We start from the raw sequence: 21,185 nt of genomic DNA on the forward strand, positions 1-21,185 counted from the left end.
ATGAATATGGTATGTGTCAGTCATCCGTCTTCATATTTTAGGCCAAAAAACTATAGTCTGCCACAGTTACAGAAGCTGTGGCTTGTAAGAATAGCACCTTGTGGACAGTATAGGTCGGCTTTAGGCTGTGGTACAAGCAGGTTGCTCTAAAATTAAGCATATTCTGGTTCATGGTGGAATGACTTGTTCTGTGTATGTACTTCATTTACAGTAGTTTAAATTTGATTTAATGCTTAGAATTAATTTCAATGTGTTTAGCAAATCACGACACTCAGTTGTTCTCTGGGCCTGTTGAATTTTTAAACTCAGTTGATTGTTCACAGTTAAGCACAGTAGTGGGCTTTTTAACATCCATTACAGTGAGTCATTGTAAGAATTTATTGAAGAGATTCGTGATGTGAAGAGTTTTAATTAAATAACAAACGTATATTGTGTCCTTAGTGGTTTACAAAGTGCCTAGCAATGTCGTTCTAGTTCATGGGCAATTCAGTACCATTGCTGTAAGTGAAAGGAGTTACGTTGTTAAGCATCATCATCCTATTAGTCAAGAAGGAAGTGAAAGTTGCTTTGTGAGTCATGTGAACTCTGATTTTCCTTTTTTTTTTCCTTTCTTTTTTTCCCTTCTATTGGTGAACCCGATTGTTGCGGAGTGCCTGTCTGCCAGCAGGTGCCACTCCTCAGCAGCAGACCGGTTTCCCAGGCTTGACCAGATAGACGGAAATAGTTGTGGTAGACCTTTGTGTTTAGAAACATTGATGGCAGTTTGCTGGGAACTGTTTTTGTTTTCTGTGATAAGAAAATGCTATATGCTATAAACGAATATTTATATTTTACAATAGAACTGCTTAAAGTTTTGTTTTCTGCTGATATGTTAAATGCCAGGGCTGGAAAAATGGCAGTACATAGACTAAGATGCCTTTGTTCTTTTGCGTAGAGCAGTGTTTTAGTTGGATAGAAGATGGCCCAGATATCTTGTAGAACTCAGGAAGTTTCATTATGGAAGTATTTTGGGTGGTGGAAAGGTATCTGCGTTGGGATTGCTGAAAAGGTGTAATGAGGAGGATGGCTTAGAAGCCCAAGTCTCAATGACTTGCAGTGGGACAAGTCCTCATAAAACCTTGAGGCATCTTGAAAAGGCAGGAAAACAATCTCGAAATTGCTGTCCTTCTAGTAAAAAGTATGTTGGACAAAATGATCAGCATTCCAAATTGCTGCAGCTTGTAATGCTGTTGGCTGGAGCAGGCCGAAGTCTGGAGGGGGTCTGTTAAATGCTTTGTAGTTTTCTTGCTGTTTCGTTTTGACTTTGCTAAATTAATATACATCCAACCTTCAAACTCTGTTATTGAACATATGCTTGGTTATGCTACTTCTTGTAAGATACTCTAGGGAGAACAAACTTGAGGAATTTTGTTGCTGTGTTGTCATTGATACTTGGAAGGTATTTCTTCTGTTAATAAAAATAAACAAATACAACAGAATATGAGGAATTCTTAATATAGTACTAAATTGGCAAATAGGAGACAGATTTGTATCTTGCTTAAGCAAGGAAAGTACTTTTTGTTGTATTCAGTACAGCACAGTTTTAGTGTTTTTATCTGAAGTACTCATAAGTATTGCTTATGAAATGAGAAAGGAAACTAGATACGTAAGGGAAGACATTGAAAATCGAAAAAATAAAATAGTGGAATTTTTAAACTGGAAGTAAGTTGAGACATTGTTACAATAGTAAAGAGGAAAATAGTAAGGATTAACAAGGAGCCCACCTATCTCTTGCTATTGATTACCTCACTAGAAAGCATGGAAAACTTGCTGTAGGTAAAGGTGAAGTTCCTTTCAGCTCTTTTACTGAGGTATGAAGGTAAAGTCATTCATGTATCAAAGTGTTTGGTTAAGAGAAAGGAGTCTGAATTTTGTAATTGAAAAGTTAAGCATTTACCTGTTTGCATTGAAGCTGACCTTTATATTAATGCTGCTTGATAACATGTTGCTAAATCCCGTCCCTTTCAGATGGTGTACTCTGTCACCTGGAGCCTTCATAGGCTGAGTGGTAAAGGTTTGGAAAAAATTACCCCAATACAAAAACTGCACATCGCAGAGAAGATTATAAGCCAAAGTTCTCACACCAAGCAGTGTGTGAAATAAGCATTTAACTTGGGAATATACCTCTTGTGCAGCATGGTGGGATCTGTTGGTTTGACTGGCTTCAGCACTGCCAGGCTAAATCTGTGTCTGTACTGCTGAATCAGATGTGTCTGGGGCTGCTTTGCAGCTGGCAGTGGAGCAGCCCGTGTCCATGCTGCTGCACTGTTACCCTCCAAAGCAGGGTGGCCACGTCCAAACTGCCTGCTGGGAGCAGTCCCCAGTTTGTGCCAGCTCACTGCCTGGGCTTGGGAGTTGTTTGGGAGAACCAGGGTGGATGGTTGATACACTTTGATACCTTCTCAAAGCATTCCCTGGCAGTGTTTTAAGTTGTTACTGCAGGTAAAGCTGACTCCTCTGCTGTCAAGTGCAAGTGGTGCTTTTTTTCTGGATTCTTTCTCTCTTGCATTATCAGAGTTTCATCAACTGTTAGATTTACCAAAGTTTCTCCAAATCAAAAGCCATCATCTCTCGAACCCATCTGCAAATTGGAGCTGTTCTAAGCAGCAAGTTCTGAACTCTCTAGTGCTGTTCTGTTGCTGGTCTGGTGAAATAAGACGAAATGCATGTCATGCAATTTCATTTATGGAATACAGCAGTTGTGAATGTTCTGCTCTGAATAGGTGGAAAATGTATTCCTGGAAGGAAAAGAAAGCAAAAAAACTTCCTTGCTGTCTTTACAGGATTGCCAGACCTGTGTGGTGTTACTCTGCATCCTAGATCTGAAAAATGTGATTTGAATCCTACCATTTCTTTAAAATGTAATTTATTTTTCCATTCAGTGAGAGTGTTCTCTGGTATTAACCCTTTCAGTGTCCTCTTGAGAACATGTTTCAACTGTCATTCATACTTGCTCCTTGCATTGATGAGGTAAGTAAGCACACTTTCTCATCATTCCCTTATACTGACCCATTTGTGTGGGTCATGGGCCAAGTTTAAACTCTCACAGGCCACAGCAGGTGAGACTGTGACATTGTGAAGTTCATTGTGCACAGTGCCTGTAAGAGGGTGTTGTATGGGTGAAGAGCTTGAAGCCTGAAGAAGCCTGGTTAAACTTGCTTGGGTAATGATGGGTGTAGAAGAACTCCCAAGTTCCCTGGAATAACGAGAGCTACTATCATCTCACACAATACCCCAAGGACAAGCAGACAAAAAATAGACTTTATTTCTCTTTGGGTAATGCCAGTTTGTAGAGTAGGGCATTTCTAATTTATGCTTGTTGTGGTAGAGCCTACTTTGGTAAACTGGTACCTTTAAGATGTTTTGCTTGTAAATTTTGATCAGGTATTTTTTGGGTGCAAAACTTATTACAATGATAAAAGACAGAAAATCATAATTTAAATCAGCATTCACAACTAAATGGTGCTGAAGTACAAGTGCTAACTGAGTACTCTGAAAGTATGTGATCACTGACACACATTGGTATCCTTTGTGGTTCATCTAATCATTTGTTTTTAATCCAAGAGTAGTAAGTCCTTAAGAATTGAAAATCATACCGTATTGGGTTGTGCCTAATAATTTGTTTAGCTTATATATAAATGTAACTATGTGTGATGTTGTTTACATTTCAACAATAGGTTTAGTATGCTTTAGTTTAGTTTATCTGATTTTAGATTGAGACGCAAGTCAGCCATATAAATTACATATGGCTGAAATGAGGGTTAATGTGCTAGGCAGTATGAAGTGTAACTGTGATGGAAAGACTTTTAGGGCAATTAGCAAGTGCTTGGAAACCAGTATTATACTGATGTGAATGCTGTCTACATAATTATTAATTTTTATTGTATTGTTTATAATGTATTGTTTGTTCCCTTGTACAAATATATACTTTTAAGTCACAGTAACAAGTATAGGTAGTAATAAATTAAGCATATGAGTTTGTGCAGATTTTTCTTCTGAAAATCGACTCCATAGTATCCAAAAGACTTTAGTTCTGATCTTTCATGGCATTACAATTTTAGGATGCATTAGCTAGATTGTTATCCAACAGTTCTTCACTTGAATTTGTTTAGTCTAGCAGAAAGCATGCAAAAGTGTGTAATGTACTTAATTGCAGTGTGAATGAGCACTTTGATTTTGTTTTATTTGGCTTTGTCTTTTTTTTTTTTCACCTTCAGATGTTCAGTTCTGTTTTGTGAGATGAAGTTCTCATGACTCCTTACACTATTTAGCATATTCCATTTGTTGATTAAAGCTTTTGGTACAGTGATGCATCTATCATTGGCAAGTTACCAAGTTACTTGCCAAAGGTTTACTTTTTCCCAAGTCACGGGACTTCTTTGTCTGTTTTCATTTGTGATTAAATTGCTTGTAGGCAGTGTTTTTGAGGGAAGGTAGGATCCTAAGGATGCTTCGAATAGGTGTGATAATTTTGACAGCAATTGTGGCAGAACTTTCTCAGGGAAATTCTCCACCCACCCACTGAAATAAAGCATTACTAAGCTGGGTTCTGCATCAGAAGATGTTTTTTCAAAGCTGTCATTTGTAAATCACTGCCCTAGTGGATATAGCAATCAGTTGAGTGAAGATGAGATTTGTTGTATTTTTCTTGTAAATAAATATGGTAGAATACAAATGATCCTGTTGCCCCCCCCCATTGGCGTACTGTCTTGTTTTCAGTGTTTTCCTTTGAAGAAATCAAAAATTAATCTTAAAACATTGTTTTGATATAGAGAAGATAGATAACTTACATTTTGTTCTGATTTTCTAGGGCAGCAGTCAATAGTAAAGGTTAGTCCTGCACTATAGTAACAGCAGGTGGATTTTATGATTGAGTTTACTGTGGTGCATGTTCCTGCAGGTCAGAGATCCACAGGGAGCTGGGGTGAGCTGGGAAGTGCAGTATGGCCAGCACACCAGGGCGGTGCCTGGCCATGGCCCCGAGACCAGCCCATGCAGATGCCTGCAATGTCTTGCCCATAGGGACAGTTTGGTGAGCTGCCCACAAGTGGGTTTTGGCATAAACAACTGTTTATTCTAGTCTACCCATCTTTTCTGTGATAGAAATGGGGCATGTGCTGGGATGGCAGAGGAACCCTTGCAACCTGATGCCTTTCTGTGCAGGGCCAGTGCGCAGAGCTGTGCCCTGCTGCATCTGTGTGCTGCACTCACCTGCTGCATCTTCATGATGCTGATGAGTGGGAGGAGTTTACACTACATCACTGAACAGATGTAGTGTTGACTTATCTAAGCTCTCCCGTGGACTGGTGGCTTCACAAATGCAAGGGGGTTGATGCTACTTGGAGGAGGAGGATGATGATTATTTTATTCCCTATTTAGCGAGCTTTTCTTTTTTTTTTCCAGAGGCACATGAAACATTCTGCAGGTCAGCAAAGCGTGCTAATATCCATCCCTCCTTTAGGACTGAAATAAACCCCTGCTCATGAAAACCTCATAATTTACCATCAGCATGGTTCAGGGGGAAGCATCCCTGGGTGTTAGGTGATGCAAATGTTATTCAAGATTATTCTGCTGTTGTCTTCAGGCAAATTATTTGAGAGTTTTTTCATGTTTACTGTCTTGGCCTAACGCTACAGTGAATCCTGTGCCAATTAAAAAGGAGAGTAGCTTAATTTGGGAGTTTACCTTAAATAAGTAGCTCTAAAAGCCATCTACAGAGCGGAGAGTGAGACAAGAAGTTATCCTGATTCTTACATAACTACTTGTGGGCAGATGTACACAAGACTTTCTTTTCCATATTTTTCTTGACCAGCAAGCAAAATTCATTAAAATGTATAAACACCTCAAAAATAGTTCAAATTTTTATTGTTCTTATAGCATTGCATTGTTTTAAACTAGTCCAGAGTAATTCTAAAGCCATGCAAATGTAAATTGAGATCATTCCTTAATGTTGAAAAGTCTTGAAACACAGATGAAACTTCTTGAATGATTGTAGTTTTCTCTAACTGACAGAAACCTTGAGGCAACCTGTTTATTCATGTCGTCAATGGGTGGGAAGCAGAGATTTTTCTAGAGCTTACTATATAATCAGTTTGAAAGCTCTTTGTGAGAAGAGAAAGGACTTGTTTCTCAGTACAGTATAAACAAACAGTGCAGCAGTTTGACATTGACACTAATGATAAAAGTATCATTGCGTTAGGGCGGAGAGCGCATCTGAGCGGATGCAGATGTACCATACCAAAATGATTAAATGATATCACTTAACTCAGAGCAGAGGTAGTTTATATAGGGGGTTTTTGACGCACCAGTAGAACTAATATACTACACTTGCCATTCTTGATACCTTTTCTCCAGGCAGACTGCTTCTGCTCCAAATGTTAATGCTTTACCTGTAGCTGAAGACCATAGTACTTGGCTGTGAAAGCACCTGGGATACTGACAGCCAGAGCACAGAGCTGAACCAGCTTGACTAATATTGACGTGGTGCATTTCTGTTTCTGAAAGGTTACCTTGATATTTTCCTGGCTCTGGTGTTTTCACATTATTTTTTTTTAGATGCTTTCCTTTAAATCATGGAGGTAAATTAACTTTTGTTCCAGTTAAACATGCATTTTTGCTTGGGACCAGAGAGCTTGTGGTTGCACAGAGAAAAAGGAGATGTTCTAGGTGGGTGAGAATTTTTAGGAATAAGTAGTCAGTCTGGATTTTTGTTGCAAAAGCCTAAATTTCTGTTAACTGAGTGTTCGTGTCAAAATGGAATATGTAGAACTCTAAGCTTCTTGACTTACTTGATTTCCATCCCTTATTACTGCCATACCCTGTTTTCCCTGTCATTTACTAATTCGAAGCAAGACCCCTTTAATAGTTAGAAAACCTCCTGCAACATCAGAAACAAAAAAGAAGGAGTGGAACAAGATTTAGGTGAGTTAATTGTGAAGTATTTGTTGCATAGAGAATGTAGGAGAATGTGTTCAGGCTTGAATTAGATATGTATTTTATCTCCCAAAGAACAGTACAGAATATTTTATGGAGCTTTCCAGAAGTGCTTTCAAATTAGCTGCTTCTACAGTACTTTACTGAATATTGAAAATTGTTCAGCAGATCAGTGAATTTTCCTTTTTCATTTTGTACTTAATCCCTCCAGTCTTTTGTGACAACCCAGCCCATATTTGCTCATTGTGACAGACGCTATCAAAATCCTCTTAAATGCCAGAGCCATTGGATAAAGGGATAAGGAGGGAGTGACTTGCAGGTGATTACAGAAGTTTCTGGCTCTTTCAGATTTTGGGGCTCTGATATAATCAGTAGAGATGCATGCTCCTCTATAGCGATTCTCGAACATACTGATAACACATTTGTTTTCTTCAGTTAACTTCTGTGGCTACTTCTGAAGTAGTTCAGAGATTGTCTAAAAATCTGCAAGTTAAAAACCCTTGGTAAGATACATAGATTTGTAGGCTTTAGAGTTTTTGACCTTAAGAAACTGCTAAAAAATCAGCACGATTTTAGAATTATGTTTAGAATGGGCACTTTTAATTTCTCTGGCCTTTTTTTATCTGCACTGTTGTATCAGAGGACTTTCTGGCTGCATATATGTTATATCACTATTTCTAGGAAAATAAAAGAGAGTAAGGAACTTTCTGTTGTAATTTTGAGATAAAACTAAAGAAGAAGGAAATGTTGTGATTTGTTCTATTGCTTGGAGAACATGGAAGACTTCTAAACAATTTTTATTATGAACTTAATTTGACAGAGGTACGGCTATGTGTATAAAAGCGTGGTCTAAAACTTGAATGTCATTTAGCATCTTTTGCTGTAGGAACAAGAACTTTAAAAATGTTCCCTGAGTCTAGCACAAAGGCTAGTAAATTAATCTTTTTTTGCCTTTTATTAAGTACTATGAACTACTATGAAGTTAATTGCAGTAATAAGCCTTCTTTTCATAGAGTGAGTTTACAAATATAAACCTGTATGTTGTTAGTTGTCTTAAGAAAAATGTCAGTTACATCAATATGCATTTATTTTCATAGAGATGCCCTATTGCAGCTATTTAAAAGCAAGAAGGACTGAATTGCAACCAAATGGTTGTGGTCAGATACGCTGAGTTATTTCTATAGAGCAGGACTTTCAAAAGTACCAGACTGAACATCATACTTGGGTAAGTAACACCCTTACTAAGAATTCACCTATGTTTGCCATTGGCAATAATTTTTATTTTTGAAACCATACAAGTCCACCTACTTTCTTCTGTTGATGGCCAGTCTCCTAGGTAGCACTATGAAGAGCAAATCTCAAAATGTTCATGCCATGTTGAAGAAGCAGGTAGAGAAACTTTAAAGACTCCTTGCTTGTCTGTTTTAAATGCTTCCACAAGCACCCAGGGAAGGCTTGTCTCTTTCCTCTGCTACTAGAGGGAACTTGGTGAGAGTAGCCAAGAAAATCAGCCTTCGACTCAGTATTTTCTGTTGCCAGATTTGCTTTGCCAAATTAGTATCCCATGTATTGTATTGGAACAGGGAACTTAGAATATATTCACTTAAAACTGGGCAACTTTCTGCCTGTTTGTTCTAAGGGATGGATCTGACTTTTACACTAATGACCTTCTAGTATGATGACCTTCTGGTATTAAATTTGTCCCATGACTTTTTACTAAATTCATTCAATCACATTGTTCTTCTACAGTTCCATTAAAGCAAAAAATTCAGTGCACCCTCAGCAGAAAGGTTATTTCTGGTGTCTGGGAAATCAATGCAAGATGCTTGTTAGCAGATTAATTTTTGTTTATACTTGAGGTTTTCTTTGTTCCTGTATTAGTTTAAGATTTTGGCTCTAATGAGCATATAGGAATGTGAGTAATGGAAAAATAATACTGAGTCTCTTTTGGATATATATGTACACTTGAAATGCTTCATTAGGTATAAATTGAGTAGAAGAACATGTGTGGAAAGTCTTTTCAAGTGTCATCATCTGGGATATATAATCTTTTGCATGTTCTTAGTATCTAGTAGTCTGGAAACTAATGTGGTTGTCTTGGAAACAGGCTTTATTTTCCTTTTGCAAATATCTAGATGTGAAATCATTGTCTTCCTTGAAAATCTGGAAGTAGTACTTCTGAAAGAAGTAACTGCAAATTTTAGATGCTTGTCCTCTATTTTAACAATTGATATGGGAGCCTATAAGTGGTGTTTGCATTGTCTGCTTTGATTATAGTTTTATGATTATGTTGCTAAAACAATGTTTAGGTTTTTTAAGGTAAAATGCCTGTACTTATTGTTGATATTTGTCTGGGAATTATACACAGTGAAGCACTTTGCCAAGATTTCCTAGCTTACTATTTAAATAGAAATGTAGCAGTATAAATGCATTGAGGAATTTAAGTTCCTAAAAATGAACTGATACTGTGGCGTCCAGTCTTTGCCCTTGCTCTGCTTTAAATCAAGAGCATGTGATAAAACCTTGAATATTCTGTGAGATTGTAGCATAATATTTGCCAGCCAAAACATCAGCAGTAGACAAAAGTGCACAGGACAGCTTTTTTGTTAGCTAAAGAGCTGCCATGCACAGCATAAAAGGTCAAAGCAAATAGAAACTGAGTCAAGAAATAACGATCTTTCAAACTGCTGAGGATTTATTACAATTTGTATGAAAATAAGAAATGATGTTCTTGAAAGAAGTTTAACTTTTCTGGTCTGTAGCTTATTTGTCCAGTCACAGCAGTCGTAGAGTTTGGTATTAGTGTAATTTCATTATAATTTTTACAGATGAAGGTCCAAGCTGAATAATCTTCCGTATTTTGTTCTTAAATTGTTAACTATGTTAAGTTCTAATGGGTTTTTTAATATATTTTTCTTCCAAGTATTTTTGTCTGCAGTACCAATTTAAAAGACTCTCAAATGCTGATACGTGCTTTAGAGAAGAATATATTTTTTTTATTCTTTCATAAAAAAGTGGCCCTTTTTTTTTTTTTTTTTTTTTTTTTTAGCTGGAGCTCATACTTTTACTGGTACAACCTGTCCAGGGGAAGAGAACCATGACAGGATCTTGTCGAGCTATTCAAACCCATTCGTGTGACCATCTCTTCCATTCTACCTCCCATCTCTTTCTCCTGCCCTGTTTCTTCTGCTGCATCTACATTTCAGATTGATCTCTCTTTTCAGAACTTAACTGGTCATGTTATTTTTTCCTTAAACGTTGTTCTCCCTTCAAGTATGCACCAATGTTTTTTCCTTTTTTCTTCCCTAGAACGAGCTCAAGCTTTCTATTTAAGGCCTGAGGTGAAGCTTCTTAACATTAGTGGGGAGGATCTTAAAGACTATGGTTGTTATCAGATGATGCAAAAAGCTTTTAGTGACCTAGATTTTGGCCCTGATGTACAATACTGATGTAAGTATTGTGCATCCAGAAAGAAATATAATCACAGCTTGTTTTTCCACAAATGACAGTAAAGTCATGCTGATGCACCATAATGCTGTTGTGCTCCATTTTGGACTTAATAGCATTTATATACGTTTACCTTAATGGTCAGGCCACAAACTTCCCACTTTCACCTCAAATTATGATCTCTTAAATCTTACGGCAAAAAGGACATTAAAATAACATGTTATTTAAGCTACAAACAAAGCTGAGTTAGTCCTTGAGCTTTTTTCACATTCCTCTAAATAAATGTAATTTCTTCCAGTTTAACAATATTAGTAAATTGTGTTCAGAAAAAGTAGTCCATTTTATACCTTCCTGATCAAATAATAATTCTCCATGCTGATTACTAAGTATTACATAATTGTGTTCCCTGGCTCCATTTCAGCTGAACAATTTTTCATTCTCTCCTCCCAAACTGCATACAAGCAAACAAAAAGCCCTGAACCCTTACGGTAACAATTCTATGTAGTTACGGTATGTGCATCATTGTGTTACTGTGATTGCTGCCCTGAAATTTGGTCGATAATCACATATTCTAGCGTCCTTCCTGAATCTCCTGGGAAAGCAGGATATTGTTAAAGTTCTCGTGGCTTTTCCTTTCAGATTAACTTTTAGAAAAGTTTGAAGTTTTCTGTTTGTTACCGTATTTTCTGATCCAGTGACTTTGTCCTGGAGAAATTTGTTTTACCTCTGAGCTTTATACTTAGAGATGGTGACACGGTCTTTCATCCTCAGAAATTAGCATAGACATAATTCAAAGTTTTCTAAGGATAAAAAGGAACTATATATATATATATTTTTTTTTTCTTTTTGTGTCATGGGTTTCACTTCAAGATGTTGCTGAGTCTGATTTCAGCAGTGTTCACAAAGATAAAACAAACTCCAGGGGAGAGATTATAGATTCATTCAAGGAGAAATAGTATTTTTGTTGCCTTTTGTAATTAAAAAAACACAAAACAAAGCAACTAATGAACACTTTCCTTTTACCATAAGAAAGGAAAGAAGTTGATTGAAGCCAGCCATCTACAGCCAGCCAGAGAAAGATGTAGTTGCTTTTGCAGTGATGAGACCCACATCTCTGGAGGACAGTGTATCCAGTCATCACATCATGTTTAAAGACAGAAGTTTCTCTCTCCGACACTCAGCGCAAAGACAAGCTACATCTCTAGCTTCACTTAGACACGTAACATTTAGATGTAGACAATCCCATTGCCAGTAGACTATTCCCTTGGCTTGGAATTGCCTCTACAGATCTTTCCATCTAATAATGAACAATAAGATGTACAAAATAGCTTATCCAAGCTGCTCTTCACACAGCTTGTTTTTAGAGCTTCTCATTAATTACAATTGTGCATACTTATCAGAAAAAGGAAGATTTTATTTCACCTGCATTGTTTTTGTTTGGGGGTAGGAGATGTATCCTGTAGTGAGATGGGTTCTCCACACTTATGGTGTTGAAGGGTACTTGAGGAACCAGTTTGGCCTATGTCAAACCGTGTCATTTTTGTACCTTTTGCATTTTGCAACTGTGATTAAACGAACTCAGTGTGCTGCTCTGCTCTTCCTTTTTTATTTCCCTTTCTTGAGTGCCACTGTAGTGGCTGCCTCAGCAGAGGGGCAGAGACAGTGGTTGTGAGTTACCAACTCTGATTTAGCCCTGTTCTGGATTTTTTTTTCCCTTTGGGGATTCTCAAAGTGCCCTACTCAAGAGGTGGTGATGCACAGAGGAGGAAGAACTGGGATCTCATCCTGGGAGGAACGCAGTTTGCACTGTTGCTGGATTAGTAAAAATGCTTTAAAAATTTTATTTTTGTTCTTTCACATAATCTGAAGTTTTCAAAAATTTGTATGAAAATGTGCTTTCCTTTAATTCCAGAGAAGAGTGGTTTGGTTTTTGTTTTTGTTTTAATAGAGTGAGTAATGTTTTAGCTTTAATAAAAATGAAGTACTCATTCAGATCCTCGTTTCGATTCTTACTTATATGTCCTTAAAGTTTCAACTTAGTGTTGTTATGACTGGTCATATAAACTACTCAGTCTGTTTTTTAAGTGTTTGTGTTTTTATACATAGCAAACCTCTGAATAAAATGTACCTATTTAATATGTTACATCCTGACTTCTGCTTAACTGAACCCTTCTGTTATTCACAGGAAATATCAAGGATGGCTGAAATTTGAAATGTAACAGAATGGCAGATTTTTTTGTTTGTTTGTTTAAAGCATCTTATTCTTTATGTCCAAGAGTTGTCAGAAGGTGGTAAACAGCTCTCAGAACAGCAGCATTTATAACCAAATTGCTCTCATGAAATACAGGTAAATTATTCAATGGAAGATCTAATTAAATCTGTAGCTTATAGCATAGCCACTGGTATCCTGTCCATTAGCAACTCTGGTGCTTCACTAAGCCAAAAAACTTGAGTTTACAGTGTGTTTATTTTAAGTGACAGAGGTTTGTGTGTGAGTGCAAAGAGGATTAGAATATTATTTAAGGGATACCTCAAGATAAGCAGTGGTGAACACAGGACTTGAAGAGCATTTGCTTGCTTTACCTCTGTTGTTGCAGCCTTTGCTGGTTCAGCACCGTCTCAGGCTTCTGACTTTGCAGCTATGGGTACCTTAGCCCAAATCACCCTGTTGAAAGGCTGTTCCAAGGCTTTCTTTAATGTGTGTGCGCTGGGAAAATCTTCCTGTTTTTTTAACCAGAAGGCTTAGTGTTACTTTGCACAACTCAGCCTCTCTTAGTAGATATTAAACATTTTGATAATGTCTATGCTGTGACATTGGTAACGAAAGAGATGCTAGAAAAGAAAACCCGAGGAAAAACATCTTCTATCACAAATAAGCTTGTAACTATTTTTTTTTTTTCTTGAATATGCCTGTTAAATTTACAGCTTAACCCTATTTTTATGATCAACTAGTTTGTAATGCTTTATTTACCTGGAGCACATGCTGTTCTAGAGGCCTTACTGTTGCCTCAGGACGCGAGCGTTGTCTGCTGCACCAGAGCTCGAGTATCTATGAATGAAACATTTGGCACCTTATCTTTTGGATGTTAGTGTTTTCCAGGATTACATGTAAAGTCTTACAGCATTTTCAGAAAGAGAATAATGTCTGAGAGTGCTCACACTGTAGTCCGTAATTTTTTTTTCTTGCAAAATCACTGAGCAGTAATCCTACATCCTTCAGGCTTTTGGCAGGAGCACTGTTAAGCCAGTGCTGAACGTTCGTGCAAGTTCCTCTTGTTGAGTTGTCTCTGGTTTGCTGTCACACATGTGATGGATGCTCAGGTGATTTAAATGCCAGAAGAGAAAGTTATTTTTTTCACCTTCTATCAAGACAGCTGGACATCTTTATTCCCCAGAGGTCCTCTGCTGTGCTGGCTACCTCAGAGTGAAATTCCCATCTTCATTTGGTTGCCCTTTTCCTAGCACTTACTGTTTTAATTTTCCACATAAGAAACCGATAATGCCAGCTATATGTCATTACCTGGTATCATTCAAACACCATTTGATGGGTATTTTCAAAAGCAGGGGGAAGGCTTACTCATCACTCTCTATAGTATAGTGCCATTTTTTTAGGTGATCATGGTGTGTCCTTTACAAAAACAAAGGTGGCTTGAAATTGTCTGATAATATGTCGTTCCTGTTAGAGGATGTGTGACTTCATGTAACTGTTTATTCAGATTGGGTAACTCACATTTAACTTTAACTGTATTTCATGCATTTTTAAAAATATTTATGGACTATTTTAAGTGATATTATGGGGTGAAGTGTAAGTGGTTATGGCTTAACATGTATGTAAGTGTATGAAAATATCTACTAAAATTTTCCTGGGTTTGTTATTTCCGATTATACTTGCAGCTTCAGGTAGAATATGTATGAAGATGCTCTGGAATTTCATGAGGTGTATCTCCCATTTAAAAATCAGTTCTATAAAGATTTTGTCTTTTGCTCATACTCAGTTTAACAAACAAAAGTTTTGTATTAACAGTTTTGTAAATCAGTTGCAGAATTCTGTCTGAACATGCATTAAAAAATTCATTCAACATATCTCTGCACAATAATAAGAACAGGTTGTTCCTTGCAGTGCTGTTGGTTCACAGCTGTTTATTCATGCTACTGTCCTAGCAGCATGTGTTTGATTTTGCTTCTGGTAGCAGCAGCAAAATTCAAAATGCTGCAATTTTAAGTTAACTTCCAAGGAGCGATGAGGATGTCCTGTCAGGCCATGCTTGGGGTTTTGATGTCATCCTGAGAAAAATAAACTTAAACTTGATAGCATTTTTCAGTGCCTGACTGTGCCCTGTTTGTTTAGCATGTCTCAGAGTAGTGCTTTCTCATCTGGCACCAGTAATGTTGTTTATCAGTGTTATCATTAATTTGACTGCAAGTGGAGATAGTCTTTTTGGAGTGGATAAATACATTGGCTTTATACTTTAACTGCTTAAGGGATACTAAATTTTAGACCTTTTATTAAGAGAAAATCTGGCAAGAAAGTTAATTGTACAGGTATCTACGGTAACAGGCATTTCTGTCCTTAATTCTTCTATCTAAATTAATCTTACAGAGATTTTTTTTTAGTGATTGTCTAAAATGTAGTATTGTACTTGTTGAGGAGGATGCCAAAGAAAACAGAAATTATGATTACTATTCTTCCCAGTGAAAATGGGCAAATAGACTCTTAACCCATTTAATCTTATGATTAAATCATAAATGTCTGTCAGCATTTTGTATTCACATATGAGACAAATGTCTGTCAGCATGCACTGGATCACATAGGAGACTATACATCTGGCAGCCAGGGAGTGGGGCTTTTGGTTGTGTGGTTTTGCTTTTATTTTTGTATTTAATCCTTTTTCAACTTTGAAAACACGAAGGTTGACACCCTTTTTGTAATGTGTGGTATTTTAAAATCTCAAATGTCACCCATCCCATTGCCCTTTTGATGAATTTGTGCATTCTGTGAATGCAGAGGAAAACTGTATTGCTTCAGATGGTGAATTTAAATACAAACTCGCATGGTTATTGATTGCAGCAAATACCCTCTGTGTTTTTGTAGAAATCACTTGAAGGTTCAAGTATTTAATCATGTCATAGGATTTTAAGATACCCTAATGTCAGCTTGCATGCTTGCCCGTGTGATCTGTGGGCAGAACCAGGATCTCTAAGGAGTGCATCAGAGCATTCAGGTGAGGCATCTGCCTCTGCATTGCTGATACAGAGAGTTTTGGGGTGTCTCTGTGGTTGCATATACTGCTAGCAATGCAGGGACCTGGCCAGTCTGCACATTGGACTGTTACCCTCCTTTAAGACTGGGATGGATACTGGGAGGAGTAGGACTCAGAGGGTGTCTGTGATATGGATGGCCAGCATGCCGGGATTGAATACTGGATAAATCAGCTGTCTTTTGATGGTAAATGGTCAGGAGAGGTTGTCTTGAATTGGATTTGATTCTAATCCTCATTGTTTCTGGTGTCAGTCATATACAGGGGGCAAAGGCTTTTACCATTCAACTGGTGGTTTGGATTTTGTTTGGGGTTTTTTTTCATGTAGGTGCCCAGAAGGTATACAACTGGTGCAGGCAGAGCACCACTGCTGTAAGAGCTGCTTACAGAGAAACAACCAACCGACCTAAAACCCAAGATGCAGAGGTTGTCCCTGACTGACTTGCAACACTTGACCATCCGTGCAAGGGAGGAGAGCCCCTGTGTGCCTCTGCCATCCTTGTGTATGCTGAGCTTGTCTCTGTCAGGGTTAGGTTTACCTGCCTTCCATTTCGTTTCTCCTTGCTCTGGTTCTGTAAGCGAACTGTACAGTGTGAACTGTAATTGGAATAAGATGCCCTTGGAAAATCTGACACATTACAGAAAAATTGTGTCATGATTGACAGAGAGGTTTTGTTATATTCAGAAGGTGTAGTTATATGTGAAATAAAATGAGAGGCGGAAGCAAAGTGATTTTCCTTGTTTGGGAAAGCTAAGCAAGAGTTTGTTTCAGTTCTGCTGGTAGGGAAGATGACATTAGGAAATAGCTAAATTCTGTATCTATTAAGTTCTAACGAAAACTACAGTATACACAAACATGCTGCTCCTCCTTACTGCCTGAGAGAGACTGTTATCATCATATTTTGTGACCAAAGGTATATTATTGAAAGAACAAATGTTGGCTTCCCCCTCCTCCCCCCCTCCCCATTATGCTTTTAAACCTATTACTGAACTTTGGAGTTCAACATATTAAAGTTCATCTGCAGTTAGCAAAATGGCACATTTTCTCTATAGAAGCCGAATCTTAAATTATGGAAATATGCAGCAGCAAATTATGTAGTACCTTTCTACAAATCACTGACGACATAATAGTATGAATTTCTGAGGAAACAGTAATGTGTTAAACCAAGCTTTCTTTGTTCCTCGTGTGGCATTACAGGCAGAGAAGATGAGATAACGCCATATAGTTGATCTTTTTCCAGTGCTTTTGTAAAGGCTGAAATGTATTATCTTTGGTGTATCACTGCCTTTTGGTAAAATGAGGTAAGAAAGTTGTTTTCTGTTTTCTCTCATAAGCCAACCAAAGCCCAGCATGTTTTTGGGGTCCAATTTTGAATTTTTGTTCATATTACAAATCGATGTGACATGGCAACTATTGAGGCTTTCTGGCATGTACAAAACATTTGTTCAGCTGAAAAATAAGTGGCGGAAAAAGAGCCAGCGGTGACATGTCCAGATGGGAGCACATTGGAGTGCTGCGAAGCAAAACACCTGGCATCAAGAAATGGGGAAATACAGTTGATGACTGTGTGCCTGGATGCAGGGCATCCATGTGAGTGGGCATTGCAGCTTTGTTGAGGACCACCACTTCTGAGATCTGGATTCTTTAAAGCTGATGCTTTGTGAAATGTGATGCTTTGATGTTAGATTAAAAAAAATAAATATTGCAGACTCTTTGCAAGGAATTAATCTGATATTTTTTGAAAAGATGGTCTTCTAGCCAACAAAGTTTGTAAATTCATAACCGGTCTTTCACTGGACTTCAGTTATTTCCAGGTACCATAGCCCATGCCTGCAGCAGTAGCCCCAGGCTGCTCCGAGGGGGTTCATCATTATCAGTGGGGAGGACTTTTTTCCTGCTGTGGAACCTGCACTGGTAGGACATTGCATGGAGGGGTTCTTAGGGTTTGTACATTTGGTCAGGTCTCTTGATAAGACATGGAGAGTTTCACATTGCTGGCTTTCAGTATTGTTCCTGAATTACACACTGCGAATATTGTTGTTTGGTATAATGAGAGTTTCTTTTTTTGAAGTCCAGAATCAATAATGGCTGGATTTTTCTGTGCAGAAATTTGAAGATAGAATGAGGTGGAATAGTTGATGTGTAATGTGTTGGTGTGTTGCTGGTCTGCTGATAGCTTCAGCATTTGTCCATCTGCCTTGATAAGAAATTCTGTAGGTCATGAAGTTGAGGACTTTTTAGCCTATTATAATTTTTTACCTTGTTACTGTTGGTTGTTTAGGTATCAGGAAAAAACTGCATTTAGTTACTTCTAAACCCTGGACCAGATCTGCCATAAGGTCATACCACTGAGGTGTAGGATTGCTGCAGGGATTAACTGTGGTGTCACTGTTCCTGAATGCATGTGATGTGGGGAGGATCCTCAGTATTATGAAACTGTTGTTATTTTTCATATGAGGTAACTTTAACACAACATTCTGCCACAATAGATCTGTCTATTAGAAATGAGGAATCATTTTAGTTCAGAATCTGTATTAATAAAAATTGATGTTTGTTTGTCCTGGTTTGGTTTATCTATTTTCTTCAAATAGCCATGAATTAAGCTTTGCAGCAGGACTGGTAAGATCCTCCTGACTTTAATGAGGCTGGATGTGGTCCATAAACAATGTAGTATATTTATGTTAGTAAATGTTGTTTTGAGATATATCACATACGTATGAATAACATTCTCCCTTCTCACCCACTTCTCTGGAATTACTAGACAGACAACTGAAGTCATGGCTTTAGTAACTTTGCTTATAATTGGATTAACAATTCAGTATGCAATAATGAAGCTTCTTTTAGCTGAAAATTGGAGATAAAAATAATGCTTGTATCTCACTGCTATAATTGTGTGCTTTTGAATACTCATGATATATGATTCTTTATTTAAGAAACAGTGTTACCATGTAACACAGTCATCACTGTTAGAGTATAGGGGGTTTTTTTAGTTCAGTTTCTTACACTATATTCAGAGTTGTGCTTGAAACTTTAAGGGTGCTTTAAAGGATAGCTTACTAAAGTAGGATAGAAGCCTGTATTTTTTTCCAGTATTTGAAGTTCATTTCTTAATTGTGAAGTTTGTTTTTAAATTTCTCTTGAGAAAAATGAAAGTTTAGGCTCCCTTCCAGCCCAGTGCTTAAATATGTGATTAACTTTTGAACAACTGACTAGGGTCACTGACTTCAGTGAGTACACGCACCAAGAGGCTTTTGGCAGATTCACTCAGTACAACTTCGAGAGCTGCTGCATTGCTGGGCTGGTGCTGGGCAGAGGGACCTGGGGAGCGCACAGGATCAGTGCTGATGGGGTTTGAACACAGCAGTGTCGCTGTTTGCTGAATTAAATTTGCAGAACCACTGTACTTGCAGACCCTCAAATGTAATTTAGGAAAGTCATAAAGCTCAAAGATTGCTCCAAAGCATTCAGAAGGCAATTTTCCAACTATGCCCACATTACTGGTGTGACCTGTTGGCCTCTTGCATTTCTGCCCTTAAGGAAGTTTTGCTTTTATAACGGTCCTAAGTCTGATATTGGCGTAATAGATACTGACCATTTTGTCTATCCACTGACATAGAATCATAGAATCAAATAGGTTGGAAAAGACCTTTAAGATTACACATAAATGCTGTTATTTAAGTAAACATATTCCAAACACTTTCTGTTACAACAGAATTGAAAGTAAGTCTGAACAAACTTACTTATGTTCAAAACAGCACAGAACGAGCACACAATATGGAGGTATCTGTCATTGAAGCCCCTGCTTATTCTCCCCTAGCTTTTAATTTTGCCAACTAATTTCCCAAAACTGACATAATGACCCAAGTCTCTCAGTTGCTGAGTTCCTACTGCCTTTGGAGCAGCCCAGGGCGCGGGTGCAAATGACCTTATCAGTTCCCTGAAATGCAGAGAGTGGTTAGGCAGAAAGTCTTTAGGACATTTGTCTAATTATAGATTGCTTTTTCTAATACATTTCTTCAAGAATAATACTTTCCAGATGTATCAGTTTACAAAGTGAATCCTGTTGATATCCTGCTAGATAGAAAATGTGTATTTTCATAGTTATAACTACATAAATATATTTGATCTAGAATTGTTTTGTTTTCAGTAGTACATATGACAATTAATCTGTACTTATATGATACGCATTTTAACCTAGATACAGAAAATTGACTATAGATACTAGAAATACCTTAGTAACTTTTCTTTCTTATAAAAAGTGTAGTTTTTTGTAGGTCGATGTTGATTAACAGACTGTTGTAGAAGGTTGAGCAAGAGTATGTTACTATGACATAATGGTATTAAGAACATCATTGACCTGACTCCTGCATTTGTTGTTTTTGTGACCTTTGTATTCCTTCCTCATTAGAACTATGCAGCAATGATACAGCAACAAATTAATGAGGGCAAACAAAACTTGAGAGAAAAGACTGTATATGGAGTCCAGCTCACAGAAGAAAAACTTAATGACTTCCGTGATGAACAGATTGGGCAGCTGAAGGAACTGATGGATGAAGCTACCAAACCTCATAAAAGAGTCACTGTTTCTAAAGACTCAGAACACAAAACCTGAAGGGTTTTAAAAATTGTTTTAATGCATATGGAAGCATTTTGAAACTTCTTTTCCAGTTCAACTTGAATGTGATTTCTGTGGAATAATGGGCGCTGCTACTGCCATGACTTGTCTGAAACAGATGTGTCTGGCTATTTAGCTTTCTGTGCGAGAATAAATGTTAAAATGGAATAATCACAACAATTTTATGTTAATTGCAATTTTTTTTCTCCTAATGGAAGGTGGAGACTTGAAGAATTCGGTGAAAGTAAATTGACATATTTGAAATAGAAAGGTTTGTTTGTTTGTTTATTTAGCACCCACAGGGTAAAACATCTTGCTATTTGCATATTGTCCTCTGCCTTAATGGAAAAGATGCAATTAGCATTTGTTTTCTGATGTGGATTAAGTAGACAAAGAACAAAGGTATGGTACTAGAGTGGCTTTGTTTTGATGGAAAGAAATGAGCTGTATTAGAAAAACATACAGCTGTTGCAATTGAAAGTTGGTTTTCTTTTTGAGCTTTATTGTGAAATGTGCTTTAAAATAAAAGATGTACATGATTATTAAATTCAGCTTGAAGGAACCACTGGCTAATGAAGAAAATTATGCATTTTTTTCATAGCTAAACTCAGGTTATTGTTAGTACCTGAAATTTTTAAAAACCATTCATGATAGTAAGAATTCAAAGGATCTTCAAAAGCTCGCTATCCCATATTATTCAGTGTTTTGTGTAGACCAGACTTTGTAAACTCCTCAGTCATGGAAATTTTCCTGTTGATTAGTAATTTATTAGTAGTAGGTTAAGTCTTCATCAGGACAATGCATGCGTATTGTAATACACTATATCAGGATAAAAAAAGTTCTGCTCTTCTAACTGTTAAGAAAAAACCCACCCCTTTCTGTGCGAAAGACA

At 37.4% G+C, this 21,185-nt stretch overlaps 1 protein-coding gene and 1 long non-coding RNA gene across 2 annotated transcripts in view; both read left to right on the forward strand.

Moving 5' to 3' along the window:
* SDHAF3 (succinate dehydrogenase complex assembly factor 3) overlaps positions 1-20,816 on the forward strand; it is a 32,133-nt gene extending 11,317 nt beyond the window's left edge. The window contains exon 2 of the mRNA XM_030502517.2: positions 20,087-20,816. Within this exon, the coding sequence (XP_030358377.1) occupies positions 20,087-20,290 (204 nt within the window). The 3' untranslated portion in view covers positions 20,291-20,816. The remainder of the gene's footprint in view (positions 1-20,086) is intronic.
* LOC115614974 lies at positions 7,147-17,675 on the forward strand. Its single transcript, XR_003993916.1, has 3 exons — positions 7,147-7,291; positions 8,070-8,197; positions 16,006-17,675. It is a non-coding gene; the product is annotated as an uncharacterized LOC115614974 (long non-coding RNA).
* Positions 20,817-21,185: the final 369 nt, after the last annotated feature.

The sequence above is a fragment of the Strigops habroptila genome, chromosome 1 (genome assembly GCF_004027225.2).
Source record: "Strigops habroptila isolate Jane chromosome 1, bStrHab1.2.pri, whole genome shotgun sequence".
Classification (NCBI taxonomy): Eukaryota; Metazoa; Chordata; class Aves; order Psittaciformes; family Psittacidae; genus Strigops; species Strigops habroptila.